The 19738-nt window shown below is 51.9% G+C and overlaps 1 protein-coding gene across 1 annotated transcript in view; it reads right to left on the bottom strand.

Annotated features, from left to right (window-relative positions):
* The window catches only part of MTMR14 (myotubularin related protein 14), a gene marked incomplete at its 5' end in the record, with an annotated part of 106944 nt that overhangs the window by 9304 nt on the left and 77902 nt on the right, over positions 1-19738 (bottom strand). The window contains one exon of the mRNA XM_056846532.1: positions 9876-10019. Coding sequence (XP_056702510.1) covers positions 9876-10019 — 144 coding nt within the window. The remainder of the gene's footprint in view (positions 1-9875; positions 10020-19738) is intronic.

Here is a 19738-nt window from a genome sequence, read left to right as displayed (position 1 = left end):
TTTGCGCACGCTCAATTAAACTGGCCCATCTGGGAGAAAGAGGCCTCAGCAGTTCATCATGCACTGACTCTATGGCGACAATTCTTGGAAGGGTCTAAAGTCCCCTTTGAGGTTTGGACCGATCACAAAAATCTAGCTGCCCTCACGGGGTCCCATAAGCTATCGGCGAAACAACAACGGTGGGCGGAGTTTTTTGCTCAGTTCCGTTTCACCCTGAAGCACGTCCCTGGGAAGCAGAACGTTCTCGCAGATGCCCTCTCCCGTTTACCACAATATCCGGTAAAACTCGAGAGACCCACCAACTCTCTGTTCACCCCTATGCAACGTGGGGCCCTACCTATGCTGGCTGTGCAAACTCGATCCCAGCATCAGCACACCTTACCCAACTTACAAGCTCCGCCAGCCCAACCGGCTGCCCAGCCGCCACCGCAACAAACCGAAGTTCCCGCCCTTCCTACCCCTCCGACCGCCCAGCCGCCTGCAGTCTGCGCGCCGCCGCACGTAAGCACTAGCCCCATAACTGTTTCTAAGAGCTCCACGGCCGACGGGGGGGCCCCCTCCAAAATCCCCATCTCCGAGTCCTTTTTAACTGTCCTTCGGGACCAGTGCCTTTTAGAACGTTCCGCTCATACCCTACCTCCTGGTGTTTTGGAACAAGGAGGATCCTGGTACAAGGACTCGAAATTATATGTCCCCAAGGCTCTCCGGAAGGACGTTTTACATTTAGCCCATGGAGCCAAAACAGCTGGGCACTTTGGGTTTCTGAAAACCCTTCACTTATTGCGCAGACAGTTCTGGTGGGGGGGAATGCGTTCCGACATTGACTCCTTCATCCGCAGCTGTCCCGTTTGTGCCGCTGCGAAACGATCGCAGGGCAAACCCCCGGGACTGCTACAACCTCTTGAAACGCCCAGCAAACCTTGGGAAGTGATTGCTATGGACTTCATGACTGATCTCCCTCTCAGTGGGGGTAAAACTGTGTTGTGGGTTGTTACTGATTTGTTTTCTAAGCAAATACATTTGATTCCATGCGCAGGGATCCCCTCTGCTCAGAAACTGGCCCGCCTCTTCGTGACGCATATCTTTCGCTTACATTCGTTTCCGCGTAAGATAATTTGTGACCGCGGAAGTGGTTTCGTTTCTAAGTTTTGGAAAGCTTTCCTCAAGTTGGTGGGAGTGGAACAAGGGTTGTCTAGTGCATACCATCCTCAAACTGATGGTCAAACTGAACGTGTCAATGCTGTACTTGAATGTTATTTACGCTGTTATGTTAACTACCACCAGGATAACTGGGTGGAACTGTTACCTTTAGCAGAATATGCCTACAATAATGCCATGCATCAATCCACAGGTTTTAGCCCATTTTTTGCTGTGTATGGACAAGATTTCAGTCCCATCGCTCCTGCAGATGATGTAGAGGGGGAGGGGAACCCCGACATTGCCTCCTGGGCACACGCCCTCCGTACCACTTGGCCCTGGCTCGTTAGCAACCTCGACCGGGCCAAACGTAAATACAAAGCGCAAGCTGACAAACATCGCTCCCCCGGGGGTGATCTGCAAGTGGGTGCTTTGGTTTACCTTTCCACCAAAAATCTCCGTTCCACCCAACCGTGCCATAAGCTCAGTGCTAAATTCATTGGCCCATTTCCCCATCACCCGGGTCATAAACCCTGTCACGGTGGAACTGGCTCTCCCCAAATCCTTGAGGCGTGTGCATCCTGTCTTCCACATTAGCCTCCTCAAACCCCATGTTGTTTCTCCACAGTGGCATCCGGACCCACCTCCTGCGCAACCCATCATGGTGGGGGGGGAGGAACACTTCGAAGTCTCCAAGATCCTTGACTCCCGTGTTCACCATGGCAACCTGCAATATTTAGTCCGTTGGAAACATTTCCCCCCTGCCTATGACGAATGGGTGCGCGCACGAGATGTCTCCGCCCCCGACCTCGTCGACGCCTTTCACATTGCTTACCCGGATAGGCCAGCCCCCTTGCGAACTGGGAGGGGGCCTTAAGGGGAGCAGAATGTCAGGCTGCTATCTCGGTTTCGTTATTGCCTCTGTCTCTGCGCTGTATTGTCTGCCCCCCAAGGTCGCATACCTAGGCCTGGGAACTCAGCTCCTGGGAAACTGTATTCAGCCTATGCGTGTAATCTCCCGCCTTTCCTGCCTTATAATATCTCCCAGCTAGTGAGTCTCTCATAGCTGTCATTTTATTCGTTTGCACTGTATGCCTATTTGACCAGTAAAAGCCATCTGTTTGGACTCTATATGACTTTGTGGTGATTTCTGGTTCTGTGGGCCAAGGGCTGACACAACCCTAGTTCAGAGAGAGCTGTGACTGGCCCAAGGTCACCCAGCAGGCTTCATGTGGAGGAGTGGGGAATCAAACCTGGTTCTCCAGATCAGAGTTCGCTGCTCTTAACCACTATACCACACAGGCTTTATTTATTTTATCCCTCAGAACTGCCTGAGCGTTCATGCTCTAGCCCTTGCCCTGCCTGTGGCATGCACCAGCTCACTGCGCTCCCCTCGCTATTTCCAGCTCCTCGCCCTCCACCACGCCGGCTCTCTTCACCTACCCTCCCAACCACAGAGTCTCAGCTTTCAGGTTTCCGTACTGATGTAAGGCTGCCTCATTTCACGGAAGAGGTAGAGAATATGCCTGGGCACGGAAGCCGGCTCGCTCCCCAACCAAACAAAGCCCTGTGTAATTCCAGCTCCCGGATCCAGGCAAAGGCCTGGGCTTAGCCATGTCACAACAGAGGATGGATCTCCTGTAGAGAAGTCCACAGACACACACACACACACACACAGCGCTGTCGGGAGATTACACAAGACTTTGGCGTAAGCTTCGGCTGCAGCCTCGTGCCGCTTCCTCCGTGAAATTACCCATTTAGCGATACTGCGGCTACCTGAGCTGGATGGGGCAGATGGGAGGGAGAGCAGGTGCAGCGGGCAGCCAGCTAAGCCGAACGTCTGGTAAGACACTCACAGGCCTCGCCCTCAAAACTAGAGAGGGAGCGCTGGTTTCCTTGCAAGGGGAAGCTGGGATTTTTGGAAGGCGGTTCTGTCCCATACTCTCTCCCCCCACACCACTTCCTACATGCCCAAAAGTCACTCCCTTCTGCCACAGAAGGGGTTTCCCAAAGTAAGGCAAAACTTGCAGTTTAAGTGCTGCAACCAGAAAACTTCAGCAACATTAGAAAAGGAAGGGGAGGAGGAGGAGGAAGAGAAGGAGAGTTGGTTTTTATATGCTGACTTTCTCCACCACTTAAGGGGGATTCAAACCAGCTTACAATCACCTTACCTTCTCCTCCCCACAACAGACACCCCAGGAGGTAAGTGGGGCTGAGAGAGCTGTGACTAGCCCAGGGTCACCCAGCTGGCTTCATGTGTAGGGAGTGGGGAATCAAACCCGGTTCTCCAGATCAGACTCCACCACTCCAAATCACCGCTCTTAACCACTACACCATGCTGGGAAGAGACACGGTCAGTCCTGAGCCCGCTGCCCAAGGGGAGCAGTACTTCATGAGCTTATATCTTGGCTGGCTGGGCCTTAGAGCCCTGTTTTGCAGCGGTCCCCCCCCCCTTACCTAAGAGACCACTTCATGCACCTGACAAAGAGAGCTCCGGCTTACAAAGCCAGTGTGGTGCTAGATGCAACCTGGGAAGACTCAGGTTTGAATCCCCACACAGCTGACAAGGTGAATGTGGGTCAATCATAGAGTTGGAAGAGGCCATACAGGCCACCCAGTCCAACCCCCTGCTCAATGCAGGATCAGCTAGAATGATCCCATTTACACGATTCCAAAAACAGAACATCCCTACCGATGTATGGAAAGGGGGCTCCTCCTGTGGCCTTCCCCCTCCCCCACTATGCAAAGATTTTGCTCCCCCGACAACCAGCTCCTTTTAAAAAAACAAATCTTTGCCACTAGGAACACAGCAGCTGCTTCCCTCTTCCCAAGGCCCAGACGGTGGCCACTTGCCCAACTGTAGGAGAACCAGAACACTGGCATTCGAAGGAGCTACAGAGGAGTTCAGGGGTGGGGAAGCAGGCAGCAGGCTGCCTTTGTGTGGCTGAAAAGGGAGAAAGGAAAAGACGAGAGTGCAGTTTGTGAGTCAGACCTGTGGGACCCCCAGAACACGGCTCAGCATGGGCACTCCGTGTCCTTATTAGGATCTTGCCCACACTAAAGGCGTCTGTTATTCTTCAGCCAGCTGCTAAGGATGGAACGACATGCATGTTTCCAAACCTGTGTGTGTGGGGCAGAAGGGGGAGCATTTAGCAGAGAAAAATTGGCAGGCAGGAAGACTGTAAGAACATAAGAAAAGCCATGCTGGATCAGACCAAGGCCCATTAAATCCAGCAATCTGTTCACACAGTGGCCAACCAGGTGCCTCTAGGAAGCCCCCAAACAAGACGACTGCAGCAGCACTATCCTGCCTGTGTTCCAAAAAAGAAGAGTTGGTTTTTATATGCCAACTTTCTCTACCACTTAAGGGAGACTCAGACTGGCTTACAATCACTTTCCCTTCCCCTCCCCACAACAGACACCCTGTGAGGTAGGTGGGGCCGAGAGAGAGTGACTTGCCCAAGGTCACCCAGCTGGCTTCATGTATAGGAGTGGGGAAACAAATCCAGTTCACCAGATTAGCCTCCACCGTTCATGTGGAGGAGTGGGGAATCAAACCCGGATCTCTAGATAATAGAGCCATGATCCTCTGATCCTAGAGAGAATAGGTATGCATCACGACTAGTAGCCATTTTTACTAGCAGCCACAAATAGCCCTCTCCTCCATGAACATGTCCACTCTTCTTAAAGCCTTCCAAGTTGGCAGCTATCACCACAACCTGGGGCAGGGAGTTCCACAATGTAAAGTTCCTTTGTGTAAAGAAAGACTTCCTTTTATCTGCTTTGAATCTCTCACCCTCCAGCTTCAGCAGATGACCTCGCGTTCTAGTATTCTGAGAGAGGGAGAAAAGCTTCTCCCTGTCCACTCTCTCCATACCATGCACAATGTTAAAGATCTGCATAATTTTATAGAAGGGGGGTTGCCTTTTCATGCAAATGCAACTCCCCTTCTCTAACAGTTAGCCCCCAGATGGGTTCTGAACAACAGCTGGGGAGGGGGGTGCATTAAAAACATCCCAATATGATTAAACGCAACCTACAGGGCAGCCATTTGACACACTGGCATGTGACAGAGAAGCATATGTACATAAAGGCTTGCAAGGATTGAAGGATTCATCTCCCTCTTTCCTGCTGATCTCTTGGAATACCCAACACTGTATTTTCCTGTTGCCCTTCGGACCTGCCTTAAGATTGCTCTTTCGCTACGTATGCTCTGTGCTTTTGAGACAGACACACACAGATGCTTGTGTGACAAGAAAAGCTGGGTCCTGCCTGCTAAAATTCTGTTGAGCATATCTACACAGGCTTTTAGCATAATTTAGGATGCTTTTGATCCAACGTGGAGGGAGGCACTGGCCACCCTGCCCTCCGATGATTTGAAAACCCCTGATAAGCATTCCCCACCTACTCACCCCAGCTTCTAGTATTTCCTTAGGCATTTTGCCACACACTACCAGGAAACAAAGTTCTAGTCCTTAGGCTTGCAAACAAAAACAACCTTTCAGGAAGCTGGACTCTGTGAGTGAGATGTCAGTTGGCTTTGCCTACTGTGGTTAAAGAACGGTTACCTGAACTGACCCTAGAAGCTAAAATAACTAAACTGAGGATGTTGTATTTTGGTCACATCATGAGAAGAGTCACTTGGAAAGACAATTATGCTGGGAGAAGTTGAAGGAAGCAGGAAAAGAGGAAGACCCAACAAGAGATGGATGTACGCTATAAAAAGTTATCCGTAACTAAAATGGTGCTTTACTCTCATAATGTTGTCAGCATCCTTACAGTTGATAGAGGCTGAAATGTCTGGGGGGCGGGGGCTCCAGGAAACCTGTGAATAGGAAACTACAAGTTTCTAACACTTTCTCCAGTTTGCATCAGCACTTGCATTAAAGGGGCATTTGGGGAGGGGCTGTGGCTCAGTTTGTAGAGCATCTGCTTGGCATGCAGAAGGTCCCAAGTTCAATTCCAGGCCTCTCCAGTTAAATTGACTAGGCAAGTAGGTGATGTGAAAGACCTCTGCCTGAGACCCTGGAGAGCTGCTGCCAGTCTGAGTAGGCAATACTGACTTTGATGGACCAAAGGTCTGATTCAGTAGAAGGCAGCTTCAGGTGTTCATGTGTATAAAGGAAGCCAGGGCCCTCAGTTTGCAAGACCTGAGCAAGGCCGTTAAAGATAGGACGTTTTGGAGGACACTGATTCATAAGGTCGCCATGAGTCGGCAGCGACTGGTGGGCACTTAACACACACACCTTCTGACAAGGCCAGCATGGTGCAATGGTTAGTTTGGGACTTGGGAGACCCAGGTTTGAATCCCCACTCGGCCTAACCCACCTCACAAGGTTGTGGTTTCGAAGATAAAACTGAAGAGGGCAGAAAGACGTTATAAACTGGTTTGGGTCCCCACTGGGGAGAAAAGCACAATATCTAAAATAAATGAGAGGGATTTGCCTAGAGAAGTACATAGCAATGTAATAACCCAGGCTGGGATTTGGTGTAAATTGCTCCAAGTCTAACATCACAATGATTCAAGAGACTCTGGCCAATTAATTATCCAGTTCCTTGCACGTTCTGGTTTAGAAATCTACACTTCGAAACTTTATCAAGCTCTTGAGCTCTTGAACGCCCAAACAAACGAAGCAGTCTTATACTGAGTCAGACTATTTTTCCTATGACCATTATTATTGTCTATTCTGACATGGAGACTGCTATCCAGAGTCTTACGTCAAGGCCTTTCACATCACCTGTTACCTTTTAACTGAAGATGCCAGGGATTGCATGCAAAGCTGAGGCTCTACCATAGCACCGTGGCTCCACTGAAGGACAAAACGTCCTTCTGTAAGACACATAAAGAGCTGCAATATACAGCTGAGACTGATGGGTTGACCTGGCTGAGCTCCAGTCCTGTCTGCTCGGACTGGCTACAGCTGTGAAACGGGACACATTTGGAGCAGAGGATCGTGGACGAAAGGAAACTCTGGCTGCCCTAGAGCCAGCATGGTGTAGTAGTTAAGAGCGGTGGTTTGGAGCGGTGGACTCTGATCTGGAGAACCGGGTTCGATTCCCCACTCCTCCACATGAGTGGCGGAGGCTAATCTGGTGACCTGGGTTGGTTTCCCCACTTGTGCACACGAAGCCAGCTGGGTGACCCTGGCTACTCACAGCTCTCTCAGCCTCGCCTACCTCACAAGGTGTCTGTTGTGGGGAGGGGAAGGGGATTGTAAGCCGGTCTGATGCTTCCTTAGGAGGCAGAGAAAGTCGGCATATAAAAACCAACTCTTCTTCATACTGACTGCTCCCCTGTCCCCTTCCTTGCCTTGGGAATAACATCATCAGCCATCCACTTTGGAGGCCCTGAGGAGAGCAAAAACTGTTTCCCCCCCCCCTCAACATTCCATCAGTGACAACAATGAATGGCTGCTCTTCAACCAGCAAGGGGATTGCCGGGCTGTGCTGCCTGGGCCTTGATTCCCACCCCCACATCACGTACCAGAGGTTCTGGGTGCAATTTCCAGATTCAGTTTGCCCTCCCAGGGAAAGAAGCAAAAGACCATTAGATCTGCTGTGTGCCTTTGGTAAGTGTGACAGAGCTGGGTATGCTTAGCCTGGAGAAGAGAAGACTGAGAGGGGATATGATAACCATCTTCAAGTACTTGAAGGGCTGTCACATAGAGGAGGGTGCCGAGTTGTTTTCTGTTGCCCCAGAGGGTCGGACCAGAACCAATGGGTTAAAATTAAATCAGAAGAGTTTCCGTCTAGACATTAGGAAGAATTTTCTAACAGAGCGGTTCCTCAGTGGAACAGGCTTCCATGGGAGGTGGAGGGCTCTCCTCCTTTGGAGGATTTTAAGCAGAGGTTAGATGGCCATCTGCCAGCAATGCAGATTCTGTGACCTTAGGCAAATCGGGAGAGGGAGGGCATCTTGGCCTTCTTCTGGGCATGGAGTAGGAGTCACTGGGTGTGTGTGGGGACGGTAGTTGCGAATTTCCTGCATTGTGCAGGAGGTTGGACTAGATGACCCTGGTGGTCCCTTCCAACTCTATGATTCTATGAATAGAGATTAAAGCCCCTCTGTGCATTTCGCAGAGGAGGAATGAGGCGCAAGGGACGAGCCACCTCTCCTGGATACGCTACGGGAATTCAGAAATGAATGCCGATTGTCACTCTGTGGGCTTTTCAAGGCACAATGGATGCAGTAAAAGTCTTTGGCGGGAACCCATAATATATATATATATTTAAAGGAGGGATTAACTGAGCTCATCTTTGGCACAAAAGTGAGCAGGAACAGGACACTGCAGGCCCTGGAAGAGGGATCCCAGGTAAACAAAAATCCCCACTGACCCCAGCACCAATCAACCCACTCGAGAGGAAGCCAGCAGCCTGCTGGTGAACTAGATGCACGTAGACCAAAAGACGTGGGGAGCAGCTTGCACCACCTCCAGCAACTCGCTGCTCTTCTGCCGAAGGGTCCGGCTCACATATGGAGAGAACATGTGCCGGAGAGAGGAATGACAGAAGCACCCGACTCCTCATCAAGATCAGGTGTACAGTCAAGCGCGAGAACCACTGCCGACGAAGAGACACTTCGCAAAAGGGAAGTCGACAGATGCTTAGCATTTTGCCAAAATGTACCTGGTGCTGCTGGCGCGCGGAGGAAAAAGTCACCAATGGCCAAGCCCGCGTTCTCCCACGGGAGCAGCCCTCTAAGAACCTGCCTCCACAAGTTAGATCAACGGGCCAACTAAGCCTGGTGCGATTGGCCGACGGCCCTCGAGGGTCTTTTCCAGATAGGCTGCCTTTCATCTGGGGGTGCCAAGGACTTAAACAAAGGGTCCCCCGATCTCACTGAACCTGTGGGTGCTTTTGGAATCTTGGCAACCAAGTCGGCACTGCTGTTAAAGGGCTGCTTGTGGGGTGCCGGGCTAAACCCCACGTATGCGAGGAGGCTGAGAGCCAAGCGTCCTCCCATGACGGAGGCAGCAGTTGCTGGGTGGGTGCCTCTTGCAGACATAAAAGTGAGTCCTCGAGGGTTGTTCTGATGCTCCTCCTGCTCCAAAGAGGTGGAAGGCTTGGAAGGGTTTAAGAGGGATGCGGACATGTTCATGGAGGAGAGGGCTACTAGTCAAAATGAATACTAGTCATGATGCATTCCTATTCTCTACAGTCTCAGAGGAGCATGCCTATTATATTAGGAGGAGGAGGAGGAGGAGGAGGAGTTGGTTTTTATATGCTGATTTTCTCTACCACTTAAGGAAGAATCAAACTGGCTTACAATCACCTTCCCCTCCCCAAAATAGACACCCTATGAGGTAGGTGAGGCTGAGTGTGTGTGACTGACCCAAGGTCATCCAGCTGGCTTTGTGTGTAGGAGTGGGGAAACCAACCCAGTTCACCAGACTAGCATCCGCCCGCTCATGTGGAGGAGTGGGGAAATCAAACCCAGTTCTCCAGATCAGACTCCACTGCTCCAAACTACCGCTCATAACCACTACACCACGCTGGCAGGATGGTGCTGCTGCAGTCTTGCTTGTAGTCTTCCTAGAGGCACCCGGTTGGCCACCGTGTGAACAGGCTGCTGGACTTGATGGGCCTGGGTCTGATCCAGCATGACTCTTTGCTTTGGGGAAGAGACACTGTGCCGGAGAAGCAAATGGGCACCACACTGGTGGGTATCTGTTGATTAACTTGGGTCCTTGGTCGCACAGGGCACGGTCCCCTTTCCCCTGCATTCGTAACACACTTACAGGCTACTGTTGGGGAGGTCATCTGGGAAGCTGCAGGGGATGGGGGAGTCGGCCTGCTCCTGCACACTGCCACTCCCCGTCACCATCTGCCAGCTGCCAAAGTCGGTCGAGATGGAGGATCCGGGCAGAGAATGGTCAGCCGATCTGAGGCAGAGAGAGAGGGAGACGACGTCAGTCAGCGCCGCGAGTCGGTGATGCGCCCTTCTGCTAAACGACGCTCAATGGGGTCTGGAACCCGCAACGCAGCGGCTGGTATTAGTCGGGCAGAGGTCATAGAAGAAGCCGGGCGAAAGGGCTTGGGGTGGACGGCGCAGGAGCCGAGCCTGTTAAAGAGACGGAGGCACGATCGAAAGACCAGCTGAACGGGGCCAGTGGTTAAGCCATGCAGGAGCTGCAAAAGCCATGGTGACCCGGCCCCCAAAGGGTGCAAGAAGCTGAACGCTGCTCCCGATCACGGGCATCCAAGCACAGAGCCATGCAGGCTGGGCCACGGGGTTCGATTCTGGCTACTGGAGGACGTGGCAAGCGGCAAGAAGCGACCTGGGCCTGCACTGCTCGAAGAGTGTTGGGATTTGCCCTCTCCTCACACATCCAGCTCCTTCTCTCTCGGAGCCAGGCAAGAGCTCGTTCCTGGGCCAATGCCCTTGAGGTTAGCTGCTTCCCGTAAGACGAAGGCAGTGCCACCCCCAAAATGCACTGGGCCACAGAGGCGGGCCCGACTGTAGCGGTCACGCGTTGGCCAACAATGAAAAACAACAAGAAAGCCACCCAACAAGCAGTGGAGCGGAGAGGAAGCCCCCCGGTGTATTCAGGAACCGCCTTGAAGGGAAAGAGAGAGGAAGGAAGCCCTGTGCCCCACACTGTCTTGCGGTCTTCCACAGCCCTTAATCTTCTCGTCCTTCTGGCTGTCCCAGAATGCTGTGCTGAGGGGCTCGAGACCTAGATTGCAATGCTAAGCACCAGACGGTCTTCCCGGCCCAGGCGATTGGGAAGAAGAGAGCCAAGCGGCGTGAGCAACGCAGCAGCAAACTCAAGTGGGAGGTGGGTTTTTGAGAGACCCCTGCAGGCAATTGCTTTCAGAAGGGAGAACCCCAGCAGCTGCTGGCATTTCGCAGAAACAGCTGCCAATCCACACTCAAAAAGTCACTGGAACGTACTGGGAATACTCCAGTCTGAGGAGGCCGCGATGCCAGAGACATGGTGGTTTGGCTTCACGAGTGGTTCTTCTGTGTCTATGTGCCTCCCCCCCCCCCAACAAAGTACAGGTAGCCAAGGCCTTTTGGAACAGGAAGGGGGAAACAAAGCCCCCTCCTCTACAAGGCAAATAAGAAAGCTGATAGGAAGAAAGAAGATTCCTTTGAAATGTGTTGGAGGAGTGTTACGGATACCAAGGAACGTCAAAAATAAAAATAAAATAAAAATCAGTGCGTTCTAGATCAAATCAAGCTTGAACTGACCCCAGAAGCTAAAACAACTAAACTGAGGCTGTTGTACTTTGGTCACATTGTGAGAAGACAAGAGTCACTGGAAAAGACAATCATGCTAGGAGAAGTTGAAGGCAACAAAAAAAGAGATGGATTGACTCTATAAAGGAAGCCAGGGCTCTCAATTTGCAATACCTGAGCAAGGCTGTTAAAGATAGGACGTTTTGGAGGACATTGATTGGTAGGGTCACCATGAGTCAGAAGTGACTTGACGGCACTTAACACACACACACACACACACATGACAAATGGGATATGGGCCCCTTGCTGGATCAGGATGCAGGCTGCTTGTCTGAAAAACCTCTCTCACGTTAAATGACTTTCCCAATGCCTCAGCAGGGACGGGTTTAGGGGATATGGTAACCACTATTCTCACCTGCCTAATGAAGAGTCCCTTTACGCATCACCCCTCCCCTTTGGTGACCCTGGGCCAGAAAAGCAGATTGATGCCATGAAGAAGTAAGGCCCAGAAGGTCAGACCAGAACCAACGGTTTGAAACTACATCAAAAGAGTTTTCGGCTAAACATTAAGAACTTCCTGACAGAGCGGTTCCTCAGTGGAACAGCCTTCCTCGGGAGGTGGTGGGCTCTCCTTCTTCGGAGGTTTTTAAGCTGAGGCTAGATGGCCATCTGTCAGCAATGCTGATTGGGTGAACTTAGGCAGACCATGAGAGGGAGGGTAGGAAGGGTTGTGTCAGTGTTTGGCTCTCGTGGCCCTTTCTTACATGCCCAGGGTAATGCCAATCGCCACTTCAGGGTCAGGAAGTAATTTCCCCCCCAGGCCAGACTGGCCAGGGATCCTGGAGGGTTTTTGTTGCCATCTTCTGAGCGTGGAACAGGAGTCACCGGAGGTGGGGGAGGCAGTTGTGAATTTTCTGCATTGTGCAGGGGGTTGGAATAGATGACCATTGAGGTCCTTTCCAATTCTATGATTCTATGACTACAAACTGACAGGGATTCAACTTCCAGCAGCCTGAACTTGGGGAATAACCCCCTTGTGTCTACACTGCATCTCCAAAGGATGGTATCCTGGAGCAAAGCTCAAGGAGGAGGGAAGAGAGGTGAGGCCTAGAAGCCCATGGGCCGCCTTTTCCTCGAACACATTAAGGGCAAGCATGCCCAAACCCTTGGCCCCAGTCATCGCTTCTAGAGAAGGAATCCAGCCAGGTCAGCTTAAGAGGACGGATAAAGAAGCCGGAGGAGCAAAGTGGGAGGAGAGGCATAAGGCAAGGAGCAGACATCTGGCTGGGTCAAGGATTAGCAGCTTCATGGAGCCGCCAACACAGGCCCTCCCCTCCACGGGGGGTATAGGCACAGGGGCTTTCAGGAAGGTTGCATTGCTGGTTTGGGTGAAGCCTTCGCATGAACTGAACACAGAGGCCTCCGCTAAATGGCTGCCTACAGCGTGGAGAGCCAGCGTGGTGTGAGGGTTAAGAGCGGTGGTTTGGAGCGGTAGACTCAGATCTGGAGAACCGGGTTCGATTCCCCACTCCTCCACATGAGCGGCAGAGGCTGATCTGGTGAACTGGATTTGTTTCCCTACTCCTCCACACGAAGCCAGCTGGGTGACCTTGGGCTAGTCATAGCTCTCTTGATTGCTCTCTCAGCCCCACCTACCTCACAGGGTGTCTGTTGTGGGGAGGGGAAGGTGATTGTAAGCCGGTTTGATTCTTCCTTAAGTGGCAGATAAAGTCAGCATATAAAAACCAACTCTTCACTTCTTTTCTGTGTTAACTAGCTCTCTGCCTCTGAGCACTGCTGTCTGGGATGGGGCGGCTCCCCACTTTGTCTCCACAGATTCCTGGAGGAATGTCAGGACAAAAATGGACTTTGTATGAGGAAGGCTGCTTCAGATGTTTTGGGAAGGGTCCACAACTTGGTGGCATGAAGATGACCGCTTAAGTTGGTGGGGTGAATAGAAAACTTTTCATGTTGTATTGTGGCCCCTCTTCAAAAAGGTGGGATGGACACATGGTTTGTCCAGAGGGGGTTTCAATGTCCACGCCTACTGTGGACAGGGTGAGGCACGCAGTGGTTAGGGGTGGGCCTTGGAACCAGATGAGAGCGAGAGCGAGAAAAGAAAGCCCAGTTCAAAAAAGAAATTAAGCTCACCGACACATCACTTCTGACCCTGGGATTTGGAAAGTCCAAACACCTCCCCACCCCCACCCCAACACTCATTTCCCAAGATATGATGATATCTTAATCTTCACATCAGGCCAAAAGACAGACAGAAAGAACCGTCAGCAGCGCTAAGAGGGTTTTTGTCTGGAAAAGGTAATCCTGAGCTTAGGGAGGCGGCAGCAGCCGCTTCAGACCCTAGCCATGCAAAGACTAAGTAGCGTTGCTACCACCCCCCTTCTCAAAATGGAAATAGGTTGGAGCCTCGGACGCCACCCAAAGCCCTGACTCTTGGAAGAAGGAGCAGGCTAATGAGCAGGAGACGGACTGCGACAGAGAGGCCCTTCTCCACCAGCGAGACCGCCAAGACAATCCGCTGGGCCATCACACGCTCCGCAGCCTCTGAACGGTCCCTTTCCAGGGAGCCGCGGCTTAATTGGGTCACTCCTCCCTTCGCCGTGCCACTTTTCCCCGGCAGGAAGAGCGATTCGGGAGAGTTCTGGCTTCTTCTCTCACCTCAAGCCCAGTCAGTAACGACAGCTCGAAGGGAGGGAGGGAACTTTCTGGATTGTGAACTTGGAAGGCTTTAAGAGGGGAGTGGGCATGTTCACAGAGGGCTATTCGTGGCTACTAGTAAAAATGGATACCAGTCATGATGCACCCCTATTCTCTCCAGGATCAGAGGAGCATGCCGAATATATTAGGTGCTGTGAAACACAGGCAGGATGGTGCTGCTGCAGTCGTCTTGTTTGTGGGCTTCCTAGAGGCCCCTGGTTGGCCACTGTGTGCACAGACTTGATGGACCTTGGTCTGATCCAGCATGGGCCTTTTCTTATGTTCTTATGAACAGCGGAACGGCTAGGAATGGAGTTCCAGCTTTGGGGCCAAGGCCTCTGCCCCAGCCAGGAGTCCCTGGACCTTATCTCCTGTGCCAGGGCTCCACCAGGGAACAGGTGAAAAAAAAAAAAGAGGTCTCTTGGCACCAAGTTCTTGTCATGCTCCCACTCTGATGAAACTCAAACGTTCTGGAGAGTGCCAGGGAACACTAATGTGTACCGTCTTGGGCTCCGCAGAAGGATAAATGCAATAAAAAGAAGAACTGGACTTCCAGGCGGGACCTCTCAGTTTAGAAGACGGGCCAACAGTGGCCCCGTCTGACCCCTAAACAGTAGCACGGTAGGCCCCACTTGAGCAGGAAGTCGGAGGGGCAGGGGGGGGGAGAAACAAAACAACGATCTGCGGCTGTATATTTGAGGGGAAAGACCAAGCGGATGCTCTGCCACAGACCCACGGCCCCTCCCAAGCTTGGCTTGAGGTTAAGAGCACGCCAGCGTTTCCTATCCCAAAATGAACTCGTTAAATTGAAAAGGAACCTCTCCCCTCCACTCTAGATTTCCTGTGCGAGCACAAAACTCAGTGGGTGACCTCGGGCCAGTTGCTTTTCCAGTTTAATCTGCCCCACAGGGGTGTTGAGAGAATAATGACACCCTGAGCGCCTGGGGGGGGGGAGCCAAATGTGATCGAAATACAATTACTTTGAGGGCTCTGACTCAAAATGGCATAGTATCAGTCTAAAGGAAATGTACAGCACATTCTTCAGACATAAAGCCCAACGAAAGAGAAGCCCGCTTAACCATTAATCTCCGCTAAGGCTATATGGGAGCCCCGTGGCGCAGAGTGGTAAGCTGCAGTACTGCAGTCAAAGCTCTGCTCATGACCTGAGTTCAATCCTGACAGAAGTCGGTTTCAGGCAGCCGACTCAAGGTTGACTCAGCCTTCCATCCTTCCGAGGTCAGTAAAAATAGTACCCGGCTTGCTGGGGGTAAAGTGTAGACGACTGGGGAAGGCACTGGCAACCCACCCCCGTAAACATACTCTGCCTACTAAACGTCGTGACCCCATGGGCCAGTAATGACCTGGTGCTTGCACAGGGGACTACCTTTAGTTTTATGGCTAGATGGATACTGCAGTTCCTGCAGAGCATGAAAAATCTGCAGAAATGCTTCAAAATCTGCAGAGATTCAAAACTGATAAAAGGAAGCATTTCTTCACGCAACACATAGTTTAATTGTGGAACTCCCTGCCCCAGGATGTGGTGATGGCAACCAACTTGGAAGGCTTTAAGAGGGGAGTGGACATGTTCCTGGAGGAGAGGGGTATTCATGGCTACTAGTCAAAATGGATACTAGTCATGATGCATCCCTATTCTCTCCAGGATCAGAGGAGCAGGACTATTATCTTAGGTGCTGTGGAACACAGGCAGGATGGTGCTGCTGCCGTCATCTTGTTTGGGGGCTTCCTGGAGGCACCTGGTTGGCCGCTGTGTGAACAGACTGCTGGACTTGATGGACCTCTTATGTTCTTATGTCAGTTTCCCCAACCACATCGGCTACCTTAAACTTAAGAAAGAAAGTTTCCAGTCCTTAAGTCTGCAAAGGAAGGCTTGGGAAAAGTGTGCAGCCGACGCCTGCCGGAACTCGAGAAGCTACAGAGGTGGCCAAATTAGATTTTTGGGAGCTGTGACCAGAGCTCCAGCCTAGTCAGCCGTGGCCTGGCCAGCAAAGCCAGAACACATGATGCAAAAGAGCGAGGACTGTGCTGAACGGAAATCATGCAAATGTGCTCAAATTTCCATAATTTATACAGGTCGGTTCTCGGTGCAGAATCTGGATTGACAGAGGGTCGTGTCCCCAACCCCCAGCACACATCAGCGCTCCATTGCGGCCAGGACAGGACGCAGCAATGATCTAAAATAAGCAGCTGTCTTTTAACGCATTACCATTTCGGAGCAGAAAGCCAATAATTACTGGATTAACAGCAGCTGGATGGCAGAAGACCTTTGTGCGGCTCTGGGTCTTTGGACACCATTGCAGCCAGCCAGGCCGATACCACTTGGCAGCCGCCAGCCCCTTCCCAGCCACGCTTGTTTACTATCGCATTAGAGCGTTTACCACCTTCGCTCAGGGTAATAATTACGAGCCGTCAAGGGCTGGGATGCTGGCAGCATGAGCCACGCGTGGGGAGGAGATGCTCGCTTCCAGCCGCCAGTCTCTTTCCAGCTGCAAACGCTTGCAATTCATCAGGAATGACATCACGGGCTTCCCTGGTCATGGGAGGGGGAACATTGGCAGGGCATTCCAGGCAACGTTCAGCATGTTCAAAATGGCTGCACGCAAAAAACTCAAAATAAGACGCCGAATTTGGCAGCTAGGATCAACTCTTATTGAGAACAGGGGCCTCCGACCTTTCTGAGAGGGTGGGCACCTTGGGAATTCTGACGTGGGGCAGCGGACGCAACTCCAAAATGGCTGCTGCAGGAGGCGGAGCCAGCCACAAAATGTTAGAGAGTGAGTTTATGTGTAACTCTAATAGTAACCCTTCAACATTTCAGGCAGGAGCTCTGCTTAACACGATGCCTTTTTAAAATGAACATATTGCCCCCAAAATACTTTCTTGCTTATGCGCAGATTATCTTCTGTCACGCAGTGAAGACCCTTGTGCTGTGGTGGCAGCTGCTACCCAAAAACCTTTTTTAAAAAACCTCCACAGCTGAAAAAAACCCAGATCTTCAATGGCCAATCAGAAGCCCTGTTGGGCAAAAGCCCCATCTGGACATACCCATTTCCTAAAAACATTTGGTGGGCACCAGGAAAGGTGCTGGAGAGAGCCCTGGCACCCATGGGACCCCAATCTAGGCCACAAGTTCAGCATTACAGGTTTGGGGAAGACATTTTCTATAGGAGAGGGAGAATCTATTGGGTCTAAGATCTGGCCCCTCACAGGAAACTCGCGAGGCGCCTTGAACAGGACACAGCTGACAGCAGAGTTTTTAAATTAGACTGAGCTGGGCTGCAGCAAGAGAAAAAGGAAATCTAAATACCGGAAAGAGTCAGACATTCAGAGTGGCGGCAACGCTATTACCAATGCTTCAGTTTCCTTTGTTCCCTACTCAGCGTGGAAGCATCGCCATTAGAGAACTGCCCGATATGCGCCGTGACGGCAGAAGAATGCCACATCCACCTTCTCAAAGCACCGTGAGAAGGACCTGTACCACCCCTGCAAAAACACACGAAGCTGCCTTACACTGAATCAGACCATCAGTTCATCAAAGTCAGTATTGTCTACTCAGACTGGCAGAGGCTCTCCAGGGTTTCGGGCAGAGGTCTTTCAGGTCACACACTTGCCTAGTCCCTTTGACTGGAGATGCCGGGGATTGAACCTGGGACCTTCTGCATGCCAAGCAGAGGCTCTACCACTGAGCCACAGCCCCACCCCACATACACCATGCCGCAGCGGACCCACCAACTGGCAAGGATCACCTCAGCCAGGCAGGCTGGGAGAGCTCAACGCTCCGGGCTCAAAGCTTCTCGACAGAGCCAAAGCTATTTGAACCCACTTTAATGGACTTAGCAAAAGCGCATTCAGACGCAGCTTATCCCATCTGCTAAGCCCTATTAGCGCACGTCCTGTGCGCTCAATTACAGAGGGCTAATCCCACTTCCTGCAGCCATACAAGGACCCTCCCTCCCAGCAGTACCCTTGCCCCTTAAAGCTCGCTGCCACCGGGCAACACAGGCTGGCCCGGCGACACGTTTTGCGCAGTGGCAGAAAGCTCCTCCCTGCCTTTGATTTTTTATGTCTAACCCCCACCCCCGTCCTAGTTGAGATAGTTTTCATACAGAGAAAAGCCTGTGTATATCTGTCCCATTCTCTCCCCCTGCCCACCCCAGCTCAAGCATGGCACGGGAATTTCTCTTGCCTCGGGGATACCAAGAATCTCCATGAGGGGCCCTGGCACCCCACTTCGTTTAGAACAAGGCCCTCCAACCTTTTTGAGCTTGCGGGCACAATTAGAATTCTGCTGCTGTGTGGTGGGCGCATCCACAAAATGGCTGCAGCAGGAGGCGAAGCCAGCCACAGAATGGCTGCTGCAGGAGGTGGAGCCAGCCCCAAAATGGCTGCCGCAGGAGGCGGAGCCAGCCCCAAAATGGCTGCAGCGGATTACCTTCTGTCACACAGTAAAGATCCTTGTGCTGTGGTGGCGGCTGCCGCCAAAGCAACCTTTTTCAAAATCTGCACAGCCAATCAAATTCCCAATCGGAAACCTTGCTGGGCAAAAAGCCCCACCGACCGCACCCACTTTCTACAAACACGCCGATCCAGTCGGGGGCTTGCAGGAAACGGCAGGTAAGAAACTCAGTTGCCTACCAAAGGAGCCGCTGGCCCTCTGGAATGCCCGTTCCTCCGCTCGGCAGCAGCTAAGTGTTTTGTTGCCATGGCCACCAGTCCAGAAGCTCTAAAAGCCACGCGGAGCCATTCACCGCCCACCCCAAGCCAAGACTCTACGCCAGCCTCGATCGGCAATTTGAGGGACTTGGCTGCTTTGGGCGGCTTGGCAGAGCCGGGCACTAGCCCGGAGCCAGCTGTTCAAAATGGCCACGCCACCAGCCTGGTTACCTTGACAAGGCTCCTGGCAAGCTGCCCAGAGGCCTAACGCTGCCTTCCCTTGCCCATGGTGTCCACACCCTGCAAGGCAGCTTGGCCAACATGACCGGAAGCTGCCTCCTGAGGCAAAAGAAGATGAAAACTATGTTGCACTTGCCTGTACCTGTTGTTCCCCAAGTGGTCCTCTGTGCAGGCACATATGGGTATTGTGCATGCGCAGGCCAGCACTGCAGCGGGCCTGCGCATGTGCAGTACCCATGTGGAACTGTACAGAGGTCACGACAGAGAAAAACGTTGCACTTACCTGTAACTGTTGTTCACTGAGTGTGCAGGAACACATGAGTACTGCGCATGCGCAGACTAGCCATGGTGCTGGCCTATGCATGCGCAGTACCCATGTGGAACCGCATAGAGGCCACGATGGTGAATACTCATTTCTGTACATGCAAGTCCCTACTCCCAACCTGCGCCTTAGATCTTTTCTTTCCTCCCACCACATTGGGCATGTCCCCTGATGCTCAGGAGAGTACACCATTTAGCCCAAGCTTTGCCTTTACCCCTAAAATATCCTCAAATGTTGGCAACCCCCAAGCTTGCATAGAGGAGAACGGAAATACTGACCAGTATGACACCTTAAGTCTGTTAGCCTCGCAGACATTTCTTATTTCCAAAACCCTCCAGAAGATCTATGACAAATTGGATATTTTGGAAATACAACTCTCACGCTTAAACTCCCCTGATCTTGCACCAAAAGGTTCCCATCAGGAAAACAATCTTCCTGCACCTATGCACAGAACCCCACTTTTTCGAAGG

The sequence above is a fragment of the Euleptes europaea genome, chromosome 1 (genome assembly GCF_029931775.1).
Source record: "Euleptes europaea isolate rEulEur1 chromosome 1, rEulEur1.hap1, whole genome shotgun sequence".
Classification (NCBI taxonomy): Eukaryota; Metazoa; Chordata; class Lepidosauria; order Squamata; family Sphaerodactylidae; genus Euleptes; species Euleptes europaea.
This window is presented reverse-complemented; position numbering and strand designations above follow the sequence as displayed.